Genomic DNA, 25612 nt, shown 5'->3' on the forward strand with positions numbered 1-25612 from the left:
TGTGAAGTGACCACAAGTCAGTTCTGTGGTCCCAGGAAGATGCAGGAAGCTTCCTACCTCCTTCTCAGCTCACTTCTTGCTCTGGCCTTTTCCCTCCTGCCCCCAAGGGTTGGTGAGCGGAGTGGGGTGACCTGTGGCCCTGGAGGAGGTGCACTTACATTTCTTCTGCAGAATGCTCTGTCTGGCCTTGATGAATGCCAGGATGTCAGAGTCCGTCTGGCTGTCCCCGGTGAGAGGGACGGATGATGCTGGTCTCTCAGGGACACTGAGGACAACCACATGTCACACATCACTACTGCACTTGGACTCCATGCTTACCTTTCCCAAGTGCTTCCCATGTTCAGCGACCAGATCTCACCCAGGAGGCTGTGAGACCACTGTCTGCCTCCTCACCCCTCTACCACGTCTGGGCAGAAGCCACAGCAATGCTTTCACATGCAAACGCATCATGCCCTCCCCCTGCACCCCGTCTTAATCCTGTTAGTGGCTTCTCACATCCTTCTTGGAATGGAACTCAGACTCTCCTCCTGTGTGATCTGCTGCCTCCCCCCCCCCCCCCCCCCCCCCCCCCCCCCCGTACTGTGCTCTGGCCTCTCTGCCATTCTGTTATTCTGTTACTCAATAACATGAGTCCCTTCTGCCCTCAGGTCCTTTGCTTTGGCTGTGTCCTTTCCCTGGACTGCTCTCTTCCAGGACCTTTGCATGGTTGGATGCACTCATCAGCAAATGTGCTCAGCCCTTACCTAAAGCAAGCCCATTCCACCTGGGGCCTGTCTCCTTCAACACATCTGCCTTGTGTGGCCCCATCACCTACCATAGCTTAGCTGCTTGCTCTTGGGGCAGATAACTATTCTCTCCTCTCTTCGTAAAAACATGATAGTTAGCTGAATACGTTGCCATGGCAATATAGAAAAAAATATACTACATTTCCCAGCCTCCTTTGCAGCTATGCCTCCTTTGCAGCTATGTGCAGTCAGGTGACCAGGTTCCAGCCAATGAAACTTGGAAATCCCACAAAGAAGAAGTGTGGGATTTCCAAGAAATTCCCTTAAAAAAGGAAGAATGTATGTGCCTTTCTCCTTCCTCTTTTGCCATCCAATATATGCCCTCTTGGAGAACATTCAAAGCAGTGCCCTCCCAGCCTCCCAGACCTCCGCTTCATACAGTCACTCCACACAGCAGATGACAGTACCCGCTGTCTTAGAAGACAGTGAGGACAGTACATAATAAAGGGCTGTTCATCATCACAAGTAATTATGTTGGCATCCAGCTGAAACCCTTGAGAAGTGCTCTGGCGGGAATGTGCCGGGCTCTTCTCTCTGTCTGAACTTGGAGTCGGCCTTGGCTGGACCTCACCCTGGGATGGCTTGGGAGGTGAGTAGAGTCTTGCTGGGGGAAGAAGGGTGCTCAAGAGTTCTAGTCAGAGGGCATAGGAGCACTGCTGGGGAGAGGCCTTATCGGCTTTGCTCCGTGACCCGCACATACAGCCTGTTATTCTGTTACTCAATAACATGAATCCCTTCTGGTCTCAGGGCCTTTGCTTTGGCTGTGTCCTTTCCCTAGATTGCTCTCCTCCAAGACTTTTGCTTTTCTCAGAGGGAGAAAACTATGCAGCTTTGGGACTCAGCACCTGTGAGAGACTGCAGGGATTTGCTGGGGTGCCAGAGTGGAGGCCTGCCCTGAGCTCTGTCTGTGCAGCAACCAGGCAAGGGGCTCCTGAGGATGTGGGGTAAGAGAACCACCCCATCCCACCCATGGTGGGGGCCGTCAGGGGCATCAGAGGGAGGAGGAGACAGACCTGCTTTCCAGGGAGGCGCTGGTGCTGTTGTGTTCCTGGCTGTGTGGGATGGGGGAAGGCGAGGGCAAGATTTTCCTGGCATTCACATTGCTGCAAAAGAAAAACGACAAAAGGAAAAGGTATGAGAGGAGATTTACGGGAAAGGAATGTAGGTGCATGTTTAGGAGCTGTATGGATCGAATGTTCGTGTCCTCCCAAATTCATATGCCACAGCCCTAACAACCAAGGCAATGGTGTGTGGAGGTGAAGCCTTTGGGAGGTAGTTAGGTTTTGTTGAGGTCATGAGGGTGGGACCCCCATAAGGGGATTGGTGCCCTAATGAGAAGAGGAAGAGAGCTCTTTCTCTCTCTACTATGTGAGGACACAGTGAGAACACGGCCTTCTGCAAGCCAAGAATAGGGTCCTTTCCAGCAACTGATTTTGTTGGACCTTGATCTGGGAATTCCAGCCTCCAGAACTATGAGAAATAAATAAGTTCCTATTATTTAAGCCGCCTAGTCTATGGCATTTGGTTACGGCAGCCTGAGCTGATCACAACAGGAGCCAGGAATCCTTTGTCGATGGACAGTGTCATGGGGAGCTCATGGGTGGCTCACACAATGGGAATTTGCCTCTCACAGAGGCTGGGGGTCTGAGATCAGGGTACGGCATGGTCATGTTCTCACATCGGTCCTCTTCCAGTCCTCTTCTGGCAGCCTGACACATTCTACTTGGGTTCTTGTAAGATGGAAAGAGAGTGAGCTAGCTCTCTGTCTCTTCCGACAGAGACACTGGTCCCCTTCTTGAGGGCTCCACCCTTGTGACTTAAAGACCCGCCTCCAAATACCATCACATCTGGGATTAGGCTTCAACAAATGAATTTTTAGAGGATGCATTCTACCCCTACCACCTCCTGGCAAATTCATGTCCTTCTCATTGTGCAAAATACATGCCTTCCATCTCACCAACCCCCAAAGCCTTAATGCGCCTGAGCATCAACTCTAAAGTCCAAAGTCCCATCTAAATCGAATATAGGTGAGACCGGAAGTCGAATCACCCTGAGGTGGAATTTCTCACCAGCCGTGAACCTGGGAAACCAGACAAGTTATGTGCTTCCAAAATAAAATGTTGGACGGGCATAGGCTAAACATTCCCATTTCACAAGAGAGAAAGGGGAAAGAAGGAAGGAATGATGGGTTCTAAGCAGGTCTAAAACCTAGCAGTGCAAACTCTGTGAGATCTTAAAGCTTGAAAATAATCCTCTCTGGTCCAATGTTCTGCCCACTGGACTCACTGGGGTGATGGTCCTGTCTTCTGGACCCATTGAGTAAAGGGCCTGCTGGGCTCTGTAGGGCCGGGGTCATGCCCTCATGGTTCTGCAGGGAGACCTTGCCCCTATAGCTTTGGGTAGAGGCTGACTGGTCTGTTGAAAGCAGGGCAATTCCCTCCACTTTTGAACTGGAGGAGGCAGCCGGTATCATCTCCCAGTTGCCTTCCAGGCCATTCGTCCCTTAACTTGGAAGAACAGTGCATGTCCACAGAATAGCTGTCATTTACAGACACTGTCTACTCCCCAGATCCTGGAAAGTGCTCTGCAAACATCATGCCATTTGCTCCTGTCAATAGCCTCATTATCTTCATTACAAAGGTGAGGAAATGGAGGCATAGGAAGGGTAAAGAAATTCTACAAGTTACCAGCTGGCTAGTGACGGAATCTGAATCTGCCCCACGACTCTGGGAGGCGTCAGGATCCATGCTCTCAGCCATAATGCTTTATCCGCCAGATTTGGCTCTGTGGTGTTCCGAGGAAGCATGTGCTGGGGATGCGCTGACCAGCCCCTGCTCCCAAGTGGCCAGTCGGATCCAACAGCTCAGGCAGGAGAGGGTTTGCCCATTAACAACCACCTTGCCTTGGATTCTTGGTTGCAAACAGCAGAACCTGACACTGCCCCTTGGGGAGTGAAAAGGCCAAAGCAGCCAGTGATGCCAGTGATGTGATGGGATTCTCTCTCTTGCTTTGTGATGGTCCTGCCTAGGTGCCATATCAGAGCTGGAAGAGACCTAAAAAGTCACCTGGTCGGAGCCCTCCTTAACAGATGGGGACATTGTGGGGACACCCCACGGCTGCGAAGTGGGCTAGGGTTAGACGGGGGCACTGGCTTTGCCTAGCCTGCACCATCAGTCCGAGGCCCTCCACAGGCCGGACAACCTGCTGCCTCACCCACGAGTGCAGCCCCTTGCCCTGCTCCAGCCCTTTGCCTTCTCCCATCTCAGCTAGCCACAGGGCCTTTTTCCCTGGGTCTGCCTCCACAGGTTTGAGACTGTGGCTCAAACAAACAGGAAAGGAAATCAGAGCCTGGGAATCCCCCCCCCCCACCCCGCCTATTTCCCTGCACCCCAGAGACTCCATGGGGTGGTCGGTGGTCTGGGGAGAGTAGCATCTGTGCTGTCTGGTCGGGGGTGCTATCGAATTAGAAGCAGCCACAAGGTGGCAGGCTCTGCATGCTTTTCTTTGGAGAACAGTGACCAACGATCAGGGCTCCTTCTGAGTGGTCCTGGGGCAGACTTCCATTCTGCAGGTGCTTTAATTACATTGCATCAAAGTCAGTTTGCAAACTGTAGCAGGTCTTGCAAGATCAGGTCACTGGCACTCAAATGGCTCATTAACTCAGTGGATTCCCAGTGGATTCCCAGTGGATCTTTGTCTAAGATTCCAGTAAGCATCCACAGGTACAAACTGTTGAGGGTTGGTAGTAGGTGGAAGAGGGGTAGAGGTGGATGTGGGCAGGGCAGAAAGGTGTTGTGATCACACCATGGAAAGATGGGGGTATCTGGCACCCTCAGCAGTGGCCCAGATGCCCAACATGTTGCCACGACCATGCAGGAGGATTGCACAATGTGAAGGCTTGGGGGTCCTGAGGGAAATGATTCCTCCAGTCTCAAAGCTGCTCAAGTGTCCCTGGATTTCACAGCTCAGTTTCTGAACCCTCAGGGATCACACCACAAATTACTTTTGTCTTCTTTCCTGACCAACCAGCCTTTCACACTGCATTCATTTCTCTCATGTTGACATTCCTTCTGGAGAAAGAATACACCAGCCATCAGAATTAACTATCTTTTTCTTAATAAGGATTAATAAGTAGTATTAATAATTGGCCTCCTGGGTTGCCAGTCAGAGTGTCATGATGAATTTAGTGTGATCAGCCCGCAGGCTCTGGGCATCCCTGAGGAAGTGATGAGATCAGGTTTCTTTCAGAACCTGAGGAGCAGAGGACCAGCCCCAGGCCTGCAGTGAGTCCATCTGGAGCAGCCACTCTGGAGCTCGGGTGGAAACAGCCAGCAGACTGTGGCTCTCTCACCCCAGCAGCTCTTCAATGGCACTAGCACGTTTACCTGCTCATGCAACAATAGTGTCAGAGGGACCTTGATGCATCTTAAAGACAAGATGAGGAAATCCACAAGGGGGAAGCTGCCTTGCCTGAGAACCTGCTGCTTGAAAGAACTATAATGAGTTGTTTTAGACATCTTTGTGAAAGTATAAACTGAGGATACTCCTTGCAGGTAACCAATAGCGGTCTGATGCACACTTCTGAAACCCAGTGCTTGGAGCTGCAGGGTTAAGGGTTTCTTGGCAAGCACATCAGGAATCATCTTCAATTGGGATGTCTCAGGAATATCCAGGAATGCCAAGGCTCTACTTCTAACACAGGTGGGTGCTGAGAGGGGAGCATGATTCTTACAATGGTTCCCCAAGAAGATTCTAGGAGGCCCTGCACAGTGGCTGGTTCTTAGGCCTTTTCTATGGTGGACACTCTCTCACAGAAGCTGGCAGGCTAATGCTGGTGGCACAGGGGACAGATGGACAAGCAATACAGAGAGGCAGTCTTGGCTGATAGAGAGCATGGAGGAGGGTCAAGAAGACAAATAAAGAAGAGGGAGAAAGGGAATGTAAGGTGGGGATAAAGATGAGCAGAGCCAGAAGGTGGAAGAAAGGGATGGGGAAGAATGGAGCGCAGGAGTGAAGCAGAGAGAGGAGAGGAGGGAGGGAGCGGGCAGTGGGGAGAGAAATGGGAAGAAAGGAAGTACCACCACTCAGCTTGGAGTCTGAAGTTCAGGATTAAGCTGTAGCTCTCCACAAAATCAACTATGGAGAAATATCCCTTTTCTTGGGACACCTGAGTGGCTCAGTGGTTGAGTGTCTGCCTTCTCCTCAGGTCGTGATCTAATGGTCCTGAGGTTGAGTCCTGCATCAGGCTCCCTGCAGGGAGCCTGCTTCTCCCTCTGCCTGTGTCTTTGCCTCTCTCTCTCTGTGTCTTGTGAATAAATAAATAAAATCTAAAAAAAAAAAAAAAATCCCTTTCCTTTTCCAGGACTCAGTTAGTTAAATGAGGAGATTGAATTCAGGGTTTCTCAAGAGAAGTGGTGGCAGCCAATAGCAGGAAGTTCTGGTTTTCCAATCAGAGGTTGGCTTTGTAAGCAAGTGTAGGTGTATTTGCTGAAAATCCTGGCACAGTTGTATGAAATAGCACAGAATATGGGCTGGAAAATGCCACTTCCTACTAAAGCAACAGAATAGACATGTGTCCCTCAAGGGCAGTCATTGATGTGAAGAGTGAGCACAGTAGCTGGACACTGAGAGGCCTGGGTTCCAATCCTGCCTAGCCACTGATTAGCTGGGAGACCCCCAGCAAGCAGATTGAATTCTCAGAGCCCAAGTGTTCTCATCTGTAAAATGGGGATGATGATATATATATATATTGCACATTTGCTCAGTGCTTGGCCTACAAGGCCCTCGAGAAATGACAGGGTACTATTACTATAAGAGAAGAGAGCTAATGCTATCTCCTTGGGGAATTTAAGGACACCAACAAATAATTCTCAATGCCAGGTATTGGCAGAGAATGTCTGAGAAGCTATGATGTGTCCATCCTGCCTCACCCCTGCTAGAGTCTTGTGAGCTCTTTTCTGCTAGCGTTATAAAGCATGTAGTAGGTGATTTCTTTGTCAGAGGTGAAGCCCCTACTCTTCTCCCTTTCTCTAGTAGGGACCTTTTCCTCTTACCTATTAGAAACTTTCTGACTATAATTCTGGGTATCCAAACTGCTGCATGGAGGGAATTTAGGGGTGCCAACTACTCACAGTTGAAGTGTCTTAGCAAACACTGTTCAGGACGCTTGGTTGGCTCTGCCGAGTTAGAGTCCAACCAGAGCACTAGCTGCCACTGGACATGAACAGCACTCCAAGGCCTATCTGGGCTATCTCCCCAATGGCTCTCTTGCCAGTGGTCACCAAAGGGGCCTGGGCTAGAGTTCTGGGAGCAAGATTTTGAGAAAAGCTCTGATGGCTGATCTGATACACACCTTTGAAATTCAGGGTTCTGAACTTCACTTGGCAGGCTTAGTCTATTCTATCTTATAGCCCTGGAATGTGTGTACTGGGCCTTGACACATACACACAAACACACACACATGCATGTAAATGCATACACACACATGCATGCACACAATGTATTATCTTTGAAACAAAAGAAAACTTCTGAATGGAGTTTCCTATTTGCTGGGCAGGATATTTCTACCAGTAAGGATCTCTGCAAGAGATCTAGAAAAGAGGCTGGGGAAATAATCAGGGGCTCTGAGACTCATAATTGGGAGGAACACGTATGGTTGTGTGGGACACATGAGAGGCTCGGGACTGAGCCAGAGCAATGACCAGGGAAAGCCCTGTGCTTTTGGCCCAGCCATTTAAACATGTTCTGTGTAGTCCAAGAGTTTCAGAGGGAAGCAGGCAGCTATACAAGGGTTGCAAACTCAAGTGTTCCAGAGGTTGGCAGGTACCTGAGTCAATGCCCAGAGAGGACCAGTGTAGGACACTAAGGCTAAGCTACCTGTATTGCCGTAGAGCAAGTCTACTTACACTGCCTTTTTAAAGAATTTAAATTGATAGACCTTTTTTTTTTTTTTTTTTGAGAATTTTTAGGTTTACGGAGAATTGAGTAGATGGTACGGAGAGTTTCCATACAACTCCCCTCTCCCACCTTGTAGTTTCCCCCATTATTAGCATCTTGCATTAGTGTTGTACATTTGTTACAACTGATGAATCAATATAGATACATTATTGTTAACTCAAAGTCCATAGTTTATCTAGCAGTTCACTCTTTCTGTTGTACAGTTCTAGGAAATTTTAACAAATGCACAATATCATATGCCCATGATTACGTATCATACAGAATAGTTTCACTGCCTTAAAAATCCCCAGTGTTCCCCCATTCATCCTTGCCACCCCTCCTCTCTCACCCTGGCGATCACTAGTCCTTCTACTGACTCCATAGTTTTGCCCTTTCTAGAATGTCATGTTGGAACCACACACTATGTAGCCTTGTCGGATTGGCTTCTTTCACTTAGTAATATGAATTTAAGCTTCCTCTATGTCGTTTTATGGCTTAGTACCTCATTTCTTTTTAGCACTGCAGAATAGTTCATTGTCTGGATGTACCACAGTTGGTTTATCCATTTACCTTTTGAAGGATATTTGGTTGCTTCCAGTTTAGGGCAATTATGAATAAAGCTGCTATAAACATCCATGCATAGGTTTTTGTAAGGAAGTAAGTTTTTAACTCATTTTGGTAAATGCTAAGGAGCATGACCTTTGAATTCTCCGGTAAGAATATGTTTAGGTGAGTAAGAAACCATCAAATTGTTTTCCCAAGGGATCATACCACTTTGCATCCCCACTAGCAAAGACTGAGAATTCCCGTAGATCCACAGCCTCACCAGCATTCGTTGATGTTAGTGTTTTTGGATTTTAGCCAGTCCAGTAGATGGGTAGTGGTGTTTCATCGTTGCTTTAATGTGCAATTCCCTAATGACACATGATATTGAGCATTTTGTCATACACATACATCTGTAAATCTTCTTGGGCGAGGTGGCTGTTTCAGATCTTTTGCCCATTTTTAAATTGGGCTGTTTTCCTTATTTTTTGAATTTTAAGTTTTTATCTATTTTGGATACAAGTCCTTTATCAGATATATGTTTTGAAAATATCTTCTCCATTCTGTGGCTCACCTTTTCCTTTTCTTATCAGTGTCTTTTGCAGAGTGATGTTTTAAGTTTTAATAAAGTCCAGCTTTTTTTTCTTCTTTTATGGATCTACCCCCCTGCCTTTTAAAACTCCAGGCTAACTAAACAGAACATACTTTGCCAGCTGCAGACTCTGGACTTAGGGGCTCAGATAGAAGGTGGAAGTGGAAGTGCTAAAACTAGAACACAAGTGGAAGTGCTGGCACTGAGGGCCACGATGGGGGATGTGCAGAAGTCCAGGGAGAATGTCGATCAAGTGGTGGAGGGCTAACTGGCTGGCTTTTATTTTATTTTATTTTATTATTTTATTTTATTTCATTTCATTTCATTTCATTTTATTTTATTTTTTTATTTTATTTTATTTTATTTTTTAAAGAGATGATAGCATAATGTATAGACTTGTGGAATTACTACACTGTATACCTGAACTAATATAACAACGTGTGTCAACTATGCTTAAAAACACCAACAAATGAATAGTTTTAGGTTTACAGAAAAGTTGCAAAGGTAGTACAAAGGGTTACCATGTACCTCATACCCAGTTTCCCTTATTATTCAATCTTACATTGGTAGGGTATATTTGTTGCAACTAATGAAACAATACTGATACATTATTATTAATTAAAATCCATACTTTGTTTGAATTTTCTTAGTTTTTACCTAATGTGTTTTTTTTTCTGACCTAGGATCCTATCCAGGCTAGCACATTATATTTTGTTGTCAAGTCTCCTTAGGCTCCTCTTGTCCGTGACAGTGTTTTTTCTTTTTTTCTTTTTTTTACATTTTTCTTGTTTTTGATGGCCTTGATAGTGTTGAGGAGTACTGGTCAGGTATTTTGTAGGATGTCTCCCAGTTGGGACTTATATGATGTTTTCCTGATGATTGGACTGAGGTTATAGGATTTTGAGATCATAGAGGTTGAGTACCTGGGTGGCTCAATCAGTTAAGCATCTGCCTTCGGCTTAGGTCATGATCTCAGGATCCTGGGATCGAGCCCTGCATCAGGCTCCTTGCTCAGGAGGGAGACCGCTTCTCCTTTTCCCTCTGTCCCTCTCCCCAGTCATTCTCTCTCTCAAATAAATAAAATCTTAAAAAAAAAAAAGACCATAGAGGTCATGTGCCATTCTCATAACATCACATTAAGGGGACTGTCTGGCCTCCCCCCCCTCCACCACTACTACCTCTTTATAAGAGCTCTCTTTCACATTTTCCAACTTGAGAGTTTAGCTCCTATTCAAACCCGGTCAAAGGATTGCTCCTTGGTGGCAGAGGCCAATGTCCCCATCATGCTACCTTGGCCTCTGTCCTGACAGTAGTGGATCTCTTTGGGGGATGGAGGATGGCCGAGGCATGCTTCTTTGGCTTTACCACCTGAGTTGTTCGGTTGGAAAGATAATAACGTGGATGGCATAGAAGGAACCTACCTTCTGAAGGTGGTGTGGGCATGGGGGAAGTGGAGTCCCTCTGGATCATGCCAGCATTCAAGGGAACTGGCTCTGGACTGCCCTTATGTGGAGGCCGTCCTCATAGGAGGCTGCCCACATCTATCCTGAATCTGTTCTAGGACCAAGTCTTTGATCAGAGCTCCTCTGTGTCCTGGTAGGCCTACCACGCCCTGATCTATCACCAACATCCCCCCTCTGTCCAGTTCCCCTTCTCTCTCCCATGCTACTCTCCCTTCCACCTACTGCCAACCCTTTCTTCCTACACAGGGGGCAGGACCATGGCTTAAGCCATGGCTAAGCCACTTGGCTCTTGGTGTCACAGCAGTAGGTCCGCTGGCAGTCAGAGCCAGGAGAAAAAGGACTAGGAGGTGTGCCCAACACCATTGCTCAAACACACCTCAAAGCCACTGGCTTGAGTATCTACAGCTAATGTAACAGTACAAGTAATTCATCTTCCTGGATCCGGTGGCCCATAGAGACACATTTAGAGTAGCAAGAGGAGAGGTAGGGAAACTTTTCTGCACCCTCACCCTGTTAGCAGAGTTCTCTCCTTACCTTTTGTTAAAGAGAGGCTGAGATGTTTCCTGCTGGAACTCAGGCGTTTGGGGAAAGGGCTTCACGTGACTGAGTGAATTCACTGCTGGAGAATTTACCTGTTGGACCAAGAAGGAGTTTCACAGTGTTACCTCGAATCTACTGACATGGGAAAATGTCCTTGATGTAGTTCTTAAGGTGAAAAAGCTAGCTCTGGAAGTTGTTATATACAACGTGTCGGAGAAAAATTAATCTAGACATTATGATGACTGACTATAATGATGGGCATCAAAATATTCTCCTTGGATGGTAGGATTATGGATCATGTTTGATTTATTCTTTGTCCTTTTCTGTGCTAGAAATTTCTCTATTTTAAAGACAGATTGAGCCTCTATGGCTTATTTGTAGTGGGGAAAAGGTGTTTAAAATGCAGTCTGACAATTCTCCCGAAGTCCTCTCCGGTTTTGCCTCCCCTTGTCCTAAAGAGATGCTACTGGAGGTAGGAGAAATCCACTGAGCACTTCAGGTAGAGGAATAGCTCCACCGTGGTGCCCTAGCAGCCTTGCCCGTCTCCACACAGGCCTCAATTGCAGCTTCTCTGAGTCTTGGCAGAAGGCCCTATGATTCTCTCAGAATGTGAATAGCTGCTCCAAGGCTGTTTCCCACTTGCCTTCCTATCTCCCCAGGAGGTGATCATGGGACAGTTTCTCATCACCTCCCATGTTCTGATGAAGTTCAAGGCTTTATGCCTTGCTCTACTTAGGGTACATTAGCAGGATAGAAAACTGCCTAGTGGCAGCCTGGAATTCACTCCTCAACAACAGGGTGCCCCATCATCCCTACTGCAGTCATCTGGTCTGTTTTGTTTCAGTGACATCCTGTGGGGCAGAGGACACATGGAGCTGACATCTTTGGCTACTCTAGTTTTCACTGTCTATATGGGCAATACACTGCTCGAATCCAGCAGCCTTGCCTTGACTCTTCCTATGTCACTCACACAGGATGAGTCTCATCATCTACTGTTTGGTGGCTAAACTCCCTTGGGCACCAGCAGGGGCTGATGGCCTCATCACAAAGGGTTCTTCACGGGAGAACAGATAGAACCCAGAGGTACTGGGACCATAGAAGGGAACCAATGACATTTTTAATTTTCCTAATTCCTCCCTGAAATTTAGCATTTCTTTCAACAATATAGCGTAGACAACAAACGATAGCAGTATATGTAATATCAGTGACTTTGTCACCATTTAGAAATCACAGATATTTTCATGTCATATTACATTGTTGCAGAAACCCTGAAATACTGTGCTCACCATCACTTTGAAATTATGTTAAATATTGGGCTCACTCTTTGGGTCTTATCAATACATCTGTAAAGTGGTATACATATTATTATACCATAACTTTGCTTTAAAAATATTTTGATAACTTTATTTCTGTTTTATTGGTCTTATTGGTTCTGTCTTTGTCATCTCGTGTATTAAATTTTATCCAAATATTTTTCTCTATTGTCTGGTAACATGGCTACTTGGTAACATACTGGTTACTGCTTGGCTGTGTGTCATTGGCCAAATAACTTCTTGGGCTCTCAATTTCCTTGTCTTTAAAATAGAGGGATCAGCTGTGCCTCTCTGAGGGTTCTGCTAGTCACACCAGTGATATTATAATACATATCTCATCACTTCCATTATGCCACAGCTGAGGAGTTACCAGAGGAAAATTTGAACCGGGGTTTGTATTACGCTTCTTAACAAGTCATTTTAGCCTTCATAATATGATAGAGAACTTCCAGGAATCTGTCTAGCAAATACGCAAGCATTTATCTACAAATATGTTTCCAGTGCAAAACTAGAAGCAACCTAGACGTTAAACACAATAGAAGATTAGGCAGATTAAAATAAATTCATATGATGGACGAGTGACAGCCATTAGAATGATGTAGAACAATAACATAGAAGGGTAGTCATGTGATTCAGTGAGGCCCAAAAACAAAAGCCGTTTGTGGTACTTGAAGACTGATATGATTCTATTTTTATAAAAACAATGGAAATATATGCATAGGACAAAAAGATAAAATTATATGACCAACATGCTAATGTTGGTTATCCTTAAATGGTCAGGTTATGGTGATTTTTACATCTTTGTGTTTTTCTCTATTTTCCAAAATTTCTATAACATATATAAATTATAGAAATATATAGTTATGTATACATACACATGTATACACACACACACACACACACACACACACATATATGACTGGTAAAAAACAGTCAATATTGTCAATATGGTATCCCAGAGAACATTACCCAAAGCAACAGTGGCAAATACCTTGGTTTGGGCACAGCTTCCATCCCCCACATTTCTATGCATCAGGTGCCAGAGCACAGAGACAATAAGCCCCCAGCCATTTGCCTTCCTCATTATTAAGATGAGCACTTGCCTTATGAGCCACGGCTGAGAGCTCATGGGCCTATGGGTGGAAGCCCCCACTCTTCTGCCTCTGACAGCCTCTCCCCGCTTGCCCTGACATCACCCAGGCCACAGGAAGGGGGCAGGCTCTGGGGCAGTGAAGGGGGCAGCTGCTAATACCTGCAGGCTGGTGGCTTCCTCTGTCCACCAGGCTTCAAACTCTTTCTGCAGCTTCATCTTGGCCTTGTCCATGAGCAGCTGCAGGTGCTCGATCTCCACCTTCAGGGCCTTCAGGTGTGTGAACATGGTTTTATACCTACAGTGGAATCAGGGAAGAGTCTTGAAGGTCACCAGCAGGGAGGAAAGGCCATGATGGGAGTGTCGCTGTGGGGCCTGTGCCTCGGAAGGCTGCCTGTGCCGCTGCCACATAAACTCACTCAGCCCTCTACACAGTCCTATGAAGATGATGCTTCACTTTACAGATTCGGAACCTCAGGCGTGGAGAGGTTATGTAACTTGCTCTATGGCACGGGGCCAGTAAACAGTGGGGCCAGGATGTGAAAACCAGCTCTGGAAACCAGTCTAATGCACCTTTCTATTCCACTGGTTCAACTTTGTGTGGAGGACAGAAGCGTCCATACGTTTGTTACTGCCTGTGTAAGTTTGGGCACGACGGAGCAGGAGTTGTCCAACAGGAAACAGTTAAGTGGCCAAACTGCAGACACAGCTTGGCTCCTGAGATAACCTTGAGGTTGGAAATGTGGATCAAGGGGACAACACATGGTGGAATAAAGACACAAGAAAGATGGATTGGAAGGAAACTGGGAAAAATAAACAGAGTGAGGGAGAAAGAGGATAATGCAGTGCCAAATCCAAGGGTGGAGAGCAAACTGTGGCACATCTGGGAGGGTGGCGCAAGGCTTTCTGGAAGGAGGATAGCTGCAGGACAAGCCCCAGTGCAGTTATGGGGAGAAATCTGAGGGCCAGCTGAATGGGGCTTAATTCTGCTCAAGACTTGGGTAGTTAGGGGTGTGTGAGTGGGGGGTGGGGGGGGGTAGGGAGAGGCCAGAGGCCTGGGGTTTGCTCAGGGGGCATGCCTTGCCAGCCCAGGGGTGGCACGTGTAGCATTGCCACCATCAGCTTCTCGAGGGCTAGGGAGGTGACTTGTTTGCTCTCCCCAGAGCCTCTCCATGGCATGCAGGACATAGCAAACATTGGTCGAAGTGTCCATCAATGAATGAACGATGAGCCTGGCCTGGGGCGTGAAGTGAGATTCTGTGCCCATGCTGAGTATCAGTTGTGGCCATGTGTCTGCTCATGCCTGAGGTTCCTCACTCTGTTGGTGAAGTCATCTTGGGATCCTAAATGGCTGCAAAGAGGGTGTGAGGTTCTGAGGACACCCTGCAGGTGAGGAGACTCAGGAGGGAAGCTGAGGCAGAGGCGGTGGGTGGGGGGAGGTGTAGATTGGCAGGAGGGAGACCTCAGCGGTCATATTTCTTGACTCCCCTAGATGGCAGCAGTAGATAAGCCTCATTGCTCCTGAGCTGCAGCCCGGGACCAGGGACCAGGGGCTGGTGAGGATGCCAACAAGCAAACCTCTGCATGGGCTCCCCAGCCCCCTGGGCCTTCTGCTCCTGATTCCAATCTCACTCAGCTTATGGTCCCTGCATCCCATACCCATCTGCTCAAAGGCAGCACGCCCTCCAGCTATTTGAGGACCCAGCTACTGGACCCACTTCCCAGAGCAGCTCCAGCCGTGGGTTGGGGAGTGGCCACTCTGCCTAGCCTGCGCAGCTCCAGGTCATCCCTGAGAGCCCAGGAGGCTGGGTGAGGTGAAACGAAAGGGTACCTTCTCTTTTCTTCCTCCAGTTGTGATCGAAGCTTCTCTTCCAGCAAGTCTGGCATCGAAGGCATGGCTATGTTTTCTGAGACGCCTGTAGAAGGAAGACGCCAATGGGTTACTCCAACAAAGAAGAAAGGTAAAAGGAGAAGTGGGGTACTTAGGGTAGAGGACAGAGTAAAGTGTATCCCAAGACGAAAGGGGACTCTGTGAGTACCTTCCAGGGCCTTCGGGTGGGAGTCTGCTTTGGCCCCCTCCTCTGGACGGCAATCTCTGCTCGGCTGAAAGCCTGTGAGGAGAGGCTTCCACGATTATTCGGCTGTCCCTCCCACAGTCCAACATCTGCCACTGGAAGAGAATTCCTCCTTACATTGCTACTAATCCTTTTACTGTTGAGTTCACTTATTTCCTCTTGAATCCCGAGGGAAGATGCAAAATAGCATTTTCCCATCCTCTGCTGCAGAGCCCCTCACAAACCAGGAAGACATCACTGAACTGTCTCACATTTGTCACATCTGTCTTTGCACCAGTGGAGGTGCTAAGAGTCTCTGGCCTCAGATCATGTTTCCTATTTTTGACTTCCCTCCAAAGCCAAGGTTCCCACGCCTCATTGACCCAAGCAATGCTAACACGCAGCCAGAGCTGAGAACACATTCAGGTGCCCTGCCCGTGAGACAGGGCGACGGGAACGTGCCACACTCTGGGTGAGGGCTGTGTTCCATGCATGCCGACCACTGCTACTGGCTGCCTAGCTGCCTGCTTGTCTGGGGCCTGGCCTCTCCCAGCCTGCTGGGTGGGGCCAATTTGTCCCCCCAGGAGTCACTGTGGTTGCTCTGCATTTCCTAGCCTCACAGGGGGCATCTTGGAAGTCACACAGCTCTGCTTTTTGCTCCATGTAGGGGAGAACCCACTTTCGGCCAGGAGCATTCTGGACAAGATCAGACTTCATCCTTCTAGTACTCATTTGAAGCATTGTTGTTCTCATTTTGCAGAGAAGGATACCGAGGTTCAAAGAGGTCAACTTGCCCAAGGCCACCTGGCTAACTTCAGGAATCCGGATCCAAATCTAGCTTTGTTTGGTTGCAAAGAGGCTTGGTTCCAGAAATTCCTTCTATTAACATTTCTGACAGATGGTCATCTGCTTTCTGCCCAAATATTTCCAGGGGGCAGGAGCTCACTACTTTGCACGGTGGCCCATTTCATTGTGGGTAGCTCTGTTTTCTCTTCCTTTGGGCTGAGACCCACCCCACTAACTTCTTTCCACCTCTACTTTGGGTCTTTGGAGTAGCAGAGCATGTCTTCCTTCTTAATTTGATGGTTCTTTAGAGATTTTCACAACAACAACAACAACAACAACAACAACAACAAAATAATGTACCAATTATGCATCCGGAGCTTTATTCTTGGGCTAGCTCTGCTTACCTCCCTCATCTAAGGGCTCAGTGACAGGGTTGCTTTCTGACTAGTCTCAAGGATTAGAGTCTAAATCTGGACCTAATACTCCAGATAGGTCTGAAAGGGCCAGGGTAGAGAACGGCCCTCCAACCTCTTAAAAATGCACGTTCTATATTTCTATAGCAGGTAAATTATGAACAGTGACCATTTATTGAATGCCTGCTATCTGCTAGGTTCTCACAAGTTCCTCCAGGCACGGAGCTAGATGCCCTCACCTTATTGCTAATTCTCAAACTAACCCAGCAGGGAGGGTCTTACCATCTCATTTCCGTTAGATTCTGAGGCTCAGAGAGGGTTGTGAATAACCCAGGGTCACACAGCTAATGAGCAGAGTTGGGATTTGAACTCAAACTTTGCTGGTTCCAAAGGACTCAGGGCATATACCAGGCAGCTCCCCTGCCCCCTGCCCCGCAACAAGTGCAGGTATTTTTCAACAGCTTTGTCACTGTCATGGCCATGTCAGTTTGTCACTGGCTTCTATGGAGCTTGGGTTTATTTATTTTTTAAATATTTTATTTATTTATTCATGAGACACACAGAGAGAGGCAGAGACACAGGCAGAGGGAGAAGCAGGCTCCACGCAGGGAACCTGACATGAGGCTCGATCCCGGGTCTCCAGGATCACATCCTGGGCCAAAGGCGGTGCTAAACCGCTGAGCCACCCGGGCTGTCCGAAGTTTGTGTTTAAACACTTGCATATTTTTATGAGTGGCTGTCAAAACACATCCTATTTCAGCGTGATCGTTCTTTGGATCCTAAACGCCACACTTCCCATCTATTGGGGGTTAAGCCTCAGCCTGTCATGCCTCTACTCTGTGCCTTTTATGTCATTGTCTAACTCACTGGACAATATGTAAAGCAGATTAGGAGTCTCTCCTTTCTCTCAGTCCAGGCACCTGATACTCTCTCTCCTGCGTATCAAGTGACAGCTGTCTCCCATAAACTGACTGGATGAGTGTGTGATTCCATCACCTGAACACGGGAGATGCAGATACCATTGGATTCGCCAACTGAAGATGCCAGATCACCCATGCTGGTGCATTTTTTGGCCCTAAGGAGTTGGCTGCCTGGCCACATTGCCACCCCGGCTGCCCCCCCACCCCCACCCCGGCACAGGTACCGGGAGCCCCTGGAGGGCAGGGTCTGGTCCTCCTGCTCTTCGCATTTCCCCTGGGCTTTGTTCAGGCTCCCAGTGCAGTGGACACTCAATGCTAAGTGTGTGCATGGCCCTTGCCCTCCCTGAAAAATGTGATAAACTCGAAGGCAGTATCTTCACATCAAACTGATAATGGTAGGACCTGAAATGGACAGAATGTTTCGCGGTCGCTTAAGAGGTTCAGAAATGAGCAAATCTATCTTCCAGCCGGTTGAAAAAGGAAAGCTGCGAATCTCCTTCTTTGTTTGAACACTTTTTGGCTCCACGCCAAGGAAGCCCCTGAGAGATGGGGCGAAGGCCCTGTTCTGTAGTGGCTGGCTGGGCACCCCGCAGACGCTGGCTGCAGGAGAGACCGCCGGGGCCGCAGCAGGCGTCTCACCCAGCTGGCCGAGGCTGTCCCTAAGGGCTTCACAAGGGGAGGCTGAGGTGACTTGGTTTCCCATCTAAAGGCCGTGGCTGCCCAGCACGAGCCGGGAGGCCCTCTGCGGGAGAGAGTTCTTGCTCCACCCCATCGCTCCACTAGCCCCATGGGGCTAGTGTGTCCCTTGGCTCCCGTCTTCCCCTTGGGCAGGGCATCTTGCAGGCTTCCCTGGCAGATCACAGTGGCAGGTGCCTTGGAGATGCGTGGGTGGCCTCGGGCAGAGAGAGCATTACTCTGAATGCAGCTGACCCAAGAATAGGAGATGATGTCAGCTGCTGTCTGTGGGGCATGCTCTCGGTTCTATTCTCTGTGCTGCCTCATTTATTCCTGTCATTCCGGCTAGCAGATGATATCACCTCTGTTTTGCAGACAAGGAGACCAAAGCTTGGGTGACCAGGAGGCTTGCACCATGCCATAAGCTACCAAATGGAAAAGCCAGCTTTGAATCCAATGGCTGTCATTCATTCACTCATGTAACAAATGGGCTGCCCCCATTGCAGGGGCGGCCTACTGGGGAAGGTGGACACTGAATCCACAAAAAAAGCTGAGTTAACGTAATGTTGAGTTGACATGGGGCTGAAGGGCACCATGAGGAGAAAGAGCTGGATAAAGGGTGGAGGGCTGCTATGTTAGGGTTGAGCGGTCGGAGAGGCGTCGCTGAGGAGAGGCCAAAGACCTGAATGAGGGGCGAGAACAAGCATGCAGAAATCAGGATGGAGAGTATAGCAGCGAGTGCAAAGGGCCTGAGGTACATCTGCTCGGGCCTTCTGAGGAACTGCAAGAAAGCTAGTGTGCCTGGGAAGGCTGGTCGGGGAGAGCAGTGGGAGCTGAGGCCAGATCATGTAGGACCTTGTAGGCCCTGGTAAGGATCTCAGCTTTGAGGCTAGAGCATTTTGAGGACAGAAATGGCTTGATCTATTCCTTTGATAACTAAGCCAAGCAGTTCTTTGCCGATCCAGACAAAGCTGCTCCGAACTAAAGAATGGTCCGTGTGAGCTGGCGCCAGGATGCTGTAAGCCTATTGAAAGGATGTGGGAAAGAAAGCTGGGGCAGGGGACCTCGGGCAGCTGGAAGGAGGGCACAACATATCCCCAGGACACAAGCTGTCCACGTTGTCATGGCAACCAATGGGTTATTGCCAAAGGTGATGTTTGCTCAGTGCAATGCATTGTAACCCCCCCAGGAGACAGCCCTGGCTGCTTCTGATGCTTCCTGAGGTGGGGCTTATCAGTCTGGTCTGAAGAGAAAGAGGGGCTGGGGACTGAAAGGGGACCCAACCAAAGCGGCTGAGCAAGAACAGAGGAAGACAGAGTAAGTGAAGGCCACTGGGGCTTTGTAAGTCTCCATGCCCACTGGGACTGTGGCCAGGGACAGGACCTCCAGTCACCTGACAGGAGGCACGGGGGGGCCTGCCTTTCTATCACAGGATTCTGGCTGGGCCAGGAGCACAGGGGGCCAGAGCCCTGAGTGGCCTATGAGGTGACACTGTGACTCCGCTCAGGCGGCTGGCTCCAGAGCAATACAAAAGCAAGAAAGAAGGGTTTCTTTTCAGCAGCTGTAGATATGAATGTCACACAAGGAGGGAGCCCTGAGTGGTCACATAGTATCTGAAACTTCAAACAGGGCACCCTCAGTCCCAGGCTGACCCCACCTCTTGAAGTGTCAGGTATTTGGGAATTAGCAGCATGAGGACAAAAGAGGCCCCTGCTGGGAAGGCTGGCTCCCTGTGGGCCCCTTCCAACCTGGTGGGATTTGGAGACACTGAATAGACCATTATAATTTCTCTTCCTGCTTCCCCATACCCTCCTCTTAAACATAACATCATGTGTGCATACGCGTGCGCGCGCGCACACACACACACACACACACACCTACACCCTAAAACTCTTCTACAGTCATTCAGTGTCTGAAATGTGCAGGATATTATTTCTTTGGGTCAGTGGCTCTCTGCTGGGTGTGCACATGAGATGCTGGTAAAAGCACAGAGATAGCTGGGCCCTGCTCTAGCTCTACTGAGCTAGAGTCTTCCAGTAGGTTCCTTGGGGACTCTGATGATCAGCCCTTGCTAAGAAACACTGCTCAAGGCTCTGCACCCAGTTTCAATGCAAGTACTCTGTGCAGGAGTTACAAGGAGTGCAGAACCCGCAGAGGATTTGATGGGATAGTATATGGGGCTAGTGTGTCCCTTGGTTCCCGTACACTTCCCAGACTTCTGGGAGCCACAGGGGGGAAAAGGGGCCCAGAGGTTTCCAGCAAGGAAGACACACCCCTTGCAGGGCTGGAGCTGCCTGCGCTTGACCTTGTAGACAGTAGACAAAATGTGAGATACCCACCGCAGGGCTGCTCAGATGGGTCAGGTACCTCCTGTGTCTTATCTTAGACAATTTTCACAGCCCCACGACAGATGGGGAAACTGAGCTCAGGGGAAATAGTCTGCCCAGGATCACACTGCCAGTAAAGAGAGCTGGGGTCAGGACCCGCCTCTGTCTCACTTCAAAGCTGGTGTTTTTTCCTCTGGAAGTGATTCTGATAATGAAGGAAGCCCTGGGGCAGATCACTGAAGTCTGTATTGACTTGTCCTCGCATTTGAAGGCAGGCGGTGCCCTTTTTCTGTGAATGCCTTTCAGATCTGGGGCTGGGGCGGAGAGAAAGCCCCAGCCTCTCCCGGAGTGCTGACCTGTGAAGACTGCCCTTTACTAACTGAAACCATGGCCCGAAGCCTGATCCCACTTGGTATTTGCTGCTTGCCTGCTGGGTGTTGAGGAACCGTCCTTAGGCACTGTCCTTTCCCGAGTCCCGCCGCCCTCGGAATACCCAGGGCCAGCCTGCTCTTCTCCTGGACTCTGTGCTAGGAGCCCTAGGTAAGGCAATATTGAAGTGTCCAACGACGTGCCAGAGCCACGAGGTGCCAGAGCCAAAAGGGCTTCCAGAGGCTTCTGTAGAGCAAAGGTTAAGGGGCCTGACATGGCGGTTGCTGGTCCCCCCAGTGCCCTGAGTGGAAGGAAGCCATGAGTGATATGGCCCTACCAGGGCAGACAAGGCCTCAGGGCCAGGGAGCCACTGCAGCCAGTCTCCTCAGCTATCCAATAATAATTCATTTGCTGAACACCCACTCTGGGCCTTTTGGGGCTAAACTATCTCACAGAGTCATAGATCACTCAGCCTCACCTGTTTGAGAGGTCACCGTGTCTATTCTTAGGGAGATTGATGGTGTCAGTAGCTCAATTACCACAATGGTCAGCAGCTCAGAGGCAAGGATTCCAGCTTTCCAATCAGACCATTTCCTGTTTAATGGCTCAAATTTATTGTCAGCTGGAGTGATCACACGCTGACAGGCACTCAGAGCCACCATCCATCTTGGTGTGGATTTTCTAACACCTTAGCTGCCTGTGGCAGGCTCAGGCTTAAGGGTGTGATGAATACCCTGTGAACACGTGGCTGTGGCCGATAATCTCTCGGGCACACCCCCACAGCCACAGGTCCAGCTGCCGTCCCCCCAGGGAGTGGCCATGCTTTAGTCCAAGCAGAACCGTTGAATAAGCCTTTGTAGAGCCAAACGCAGACCTGGACACTTCCTATAGAAAGCCATCTGCCGTCTCCTGCTGCCCGAGCAACCTCCCCTGTTCTACCCTGGGCCTCTCTCTGCCCAAAATCACACCCCTGGGAGGGCGGCCCCTCTCCTTCTGCATCTGCCTCTCCTCTTCCTCGGTGTTCCCTCTGGAGGAGGCAAAGAGTGCAGAGGGTCAGCGTGCACAGGGTCCCTGTGGGCTTGCAGGCACACCCCAGGAGCATACTGCAGATGCACGAAAGACATTCCTAGTGCCACTGCTTGCTTCAGCTTGGCACAGGTTCCCCACTGCAGTCACCTCTGTTGACACAGGAACTCTTCTCTCTCTCCATACAACTTTCTGCTAGAGCCCCAGATCCATCTATGGTTTGCAGTCAGTATTCTCTGGTTGTAACCACTCAGATCCTGGCATGGGGACTTTCCTTCGGAGGGTCCAGATGCTGCTCCTGCCTCCTTTCCCTGGCCCATTGAGGCTCCTTCACTCCTCAGAGGCGAGCTCATATTTCTGAACACAAAGTTTCTCTCAAAGCTGGAGTACCCTGGTAAGCCTGTCACTGCAGCCTCACTGACCAGTAGTGACCACAGGCCTCGGTCTGAGTGGCTTTTCAGACGGAAGTTAGCAAGAACCTTGGCATCCCTAAAACCCAGTTACATCTTTGTCACACTGGAACAAGCCATTCTGGAGTATTCTCAGGACACATGTGACCTTGTGGGAAGGCAGTTTCTCTCGTGCCTGCAAAAGTGAGCATGGGCCTTCCTCTTATAAAAACCCCTAATGGTGATGGTTACTGGGATATGGTCAATTCTTCTGGCTGGCTTACAAGAGACATTTCAGGACGTTAGGAACTGAGTTGAGGATCCTTAATAAAACTGTCTCCTGCCACTTTTAGAAAACTTATCTGCTACTAGTCAATTTGTAAATCGGTCTGCTCGTTTCAAAAAAATTTTATTACATAGTAGAGTCAAAAGTGAGTTTTGAGACAGGCCACACAGTAGAACTGGCACATTTTCAAAGTGCAATGGCAAGAGCTTGCAAGACAACCAAAATACCCCACATCAAGAAAAGTGCCAAAAGAAATTTTTGAAGGGAATTTCTTTAAACAAAGTTAGCAGTTTATATCTAGCCCATTTTATCCTCTTTACTAGGGGTGATGTATATGGAGGTTCTTCTGCTTCCTTCAAAGGTCTTGAGGGGGTTTGAAGACCACTCAGAAAGGCTTGGTAAGAATCCTTAGAAATTTGTGCATGTGTGTGGGGTGTGTGCCATGTGCGTGTGTGTGTGCACACACAGTGGACAGAAATCTGATTCCCACTCAAGAACTCTCAAGCAGGGTATAGGCTGATGTGCCAGGAACAAGACCAGAGAGTTGTCACTGTGCTCTCGTGGAAACAATGTGGAGGTGTAGCTATTCCCATCATGGCTGATTTCAAGCTACCAACATGATGTTCCTAAATCAGCTCTCGAGGCCTGTGTGAGCTGGCGTTGGCATACCACTTACGCCCTCCAGCACTCACTTAGAACACAGATCCTTTTTAATAGGGTCACCCAGAGGGGTGAGGGACCTAAGGAGAGAGAAACCTGGCAGTGGACCACAGGATGCTTGGGGGCTGAGCCCTGTGCTTATCTGTTTTGCACCCCTAAGTGGCTCCCCCACACCTGCCCTGTCTTCTACTCTCCTTCTACTTGCCCCAGGAGATGGCTGGTGGAATAACAGGCTTCCTTACTACCCCTTGCCTTCCAGCTGGGCTCAGCCAGTGGTGAGCATGGGCAAGTGACTGGAGGGGTCGAGGGGAGAGAGGCTGAAATGCCATGAGCTGGATGCACTGCTTGACTAAAGGCTGTAGCTCCGATCAGATGGCCTGAGCCTTTCTGCAGAGCCCTTTCTGTCTTCAGGTCCTGGTAACTGCACTTCTTGCCCCCTTGGGTCTAGGGGCAGCAGTGCTTCTTGCCCTGCTGTTGTTGTCACAACCTCTGTGTTTCCCTGCATTCTGCTAACACCTTTGTCGATAGGCTTTTATTTAACTCTCTTTCCAATACCTAATTTGATTTTTTTTTTAAAGAGAGAGAGAGTGAGCAGAGGGGAGAGGCAGAGGAAGAGAGAGAATCATAAGCAGGCTCCACCTCAGGGCACAGCCTTATCTGGGTTCAATCTCATGACCTGAGTTGAAATCAAGAGTCAGACGCTTAACCGACTGAGCCACCCAGGTGCCCCACCTAATTTGAGTAATCTGCTTTGTATTTTGATCCTGAGCCACAAAGGCTCAAAGTGGGTAAACCATTGTCCAAAAAAGGTACACTGCATCAAGGCAAGGGACCTCTAGGGACCCATGAAGTTCCTCAAGTGAGGAAGAGTCAGCTTGGAACATCTCCTGGGCCCAAAGAACTTGCAGACATGTTACAAAGTACCAGTCAAGTGAGATCTTTACCAGCTGCCTTTCCTCCTTCTCTCCAACTCCTTCTTGGAGTCAGGGGAAATTGAGTTCAGTAGGCTGCGAGAGGAAGTGTCTTAGAAAGAGAAGGAGCTCACTCTATCCCTTTCCTCTTTGCAGTTGGCCTCACCCAGGGAAAAGGAGAGAACTCTTAGCTTTGAGTGAAATTTGAATTGTTGAGATTGTAGTTATCAATATAGAATGACCAATATTTTTTGGTTCTTACTTGTTTTGTTTGTAAATAACAGCGAATGAGCATCTGAGTTGCTGAGCTATCCAATTTGCATCCAAGGACGAGGCCAAATTGTCCCCATTGCAAGGACATAAAAAGTGAAAGAACAACAAAAGGTGGCCTTGCAAGCGCCTCCCCTGCATTGTTCATGTGTCAGGCACATCATCTTTAGCTCTTAAGTCCCTCCTAGTGGATACAAGGCACCTAGAGAAGGAACTGAGAAGTGGTAAATTTTCTGTTCTCATTTTTAAGTAAAATGCTCCTGACCCAAACAGTAGTGAGGAAGTGAAGGTTAATCAGAAATGAATCGGGATTTAGTTTTTACGACCACTTCTATCATGGGGATTCCACCACACAGTAATTTTTGTTTGATCTCTGAATCCTTGGAATCTAATCCTTCATCAAGTTCTGGAAATTATTATAAACTATTTCAAACACGAAAAAGTTTAGAGAGTGTTATAAATAACACCCACATACAGCCTCCGTATTTTGAAAAATCTCGATAGTGCACCACACGTGCTTTGGTGTGTATGCATGTGTGTTTGAATGAGAACGTTGCAAAGCTGGGGAAGGCCTCCTTAGCATCCCCTTCCATCCACTATCCCTGCCCCCCAAAGGTAACACTGTCCTGATGGTGCTGCAGACCTTCCCTTCCTGCTGGCACATTCTCAGCCTTTATCTCTAACATCCCTTAAAATTACTTCATTACTTAGCTATTTCTTGACCTAAGAGAAGGTGACAGAGGTGTTCTCTTTGTAAGTTTTTGTTGGACTGTACATGTGTATATACGTTTTCTGTACTTATGTTATCTTGCACCATAACACAAAGCTCCCACTCCCCTCCCCTGATACACAGTATTGACGATTTTGGAATTTACATAAATGGCATTATTCCACATATCTTTCAGCGATTGTCTTTCTTGCAATCATCATTGTGTTTCTGAGATTTATTCATATTACTACATGTAGTTCTAGTTTACTCATCTTGAATCCTCTATGGTGTTCTATTTTATGAATATATCATATGATATGAATATATCATAACTATAGCTCATTTAATCTGTCTGCCTATCCAGGGGATCTTTGTGTTATCTTTTGTTCTTCTTTTTGTTTGTTTGGCTGTTTGCTATGATAAAAATGATGCTGGTTGTCTGTTGGTAGGTCTTCCCCAAACTCATCATCAATTTCTTTGGGGAAATGAGCTTTTGGGGAAATGAATCTTACTCAGCTCCATTACTCATGCAACAAAATCATTCCTAGGGAACAC

At 48.3% G+C, this 25612-nt stretch overlaps 1 protein-coding gene across 19 annotated transcripts in view; it reads right to left on the minus strand.

The window, feature by feature from the left end:
* Positions 1–25612, minus strand: part of KIF6 (kinesin family member 6) — a 380623-nt gene that overhangs the window by 14864 nt on the left and 340147 nt on the right. For all 19 annotated transcript variants that reach the window (XM_038553965.1, XM_038553967.1, XM_038553964.1 and 16 more), the window contains 5 exons: positions 15094–15178; positions 13425–13560; positions 10854–10951; positions 1799–1888; positions 159–265 (listed from right to left, as the gene is read on the minus strand). In XM_038553965.1, the coding sequence (XP_038409893.1) occupies positions 159–265; positions 1799–1888; positions 10854–10951; positions 13425–13560; positions 15094–15178 (516 nt within the window). The remainder of the gene's footprint in view (positions 1–158; positions 266–1798; positions 1889–10853; positions 10952–13424; positions 13561–15093; positions 15179–25612) is intronic.

The sequence above is a fragment of the Canis lupus genome, chromosome 12, assembly GCF_011100685.1.
Source record: "Canis lupus familiaris isolate Mischka breed German Shepherd chromosome 12, alternate assembly UU_Cfam_GSD_1.0, whole genome shotgun sequence".
Classification (NCBI taxonomy): Eukaryota; Metazoa; Chordata; class Mammalia; order Carnivora; family Canidae; genus Canis; species Canis lupus.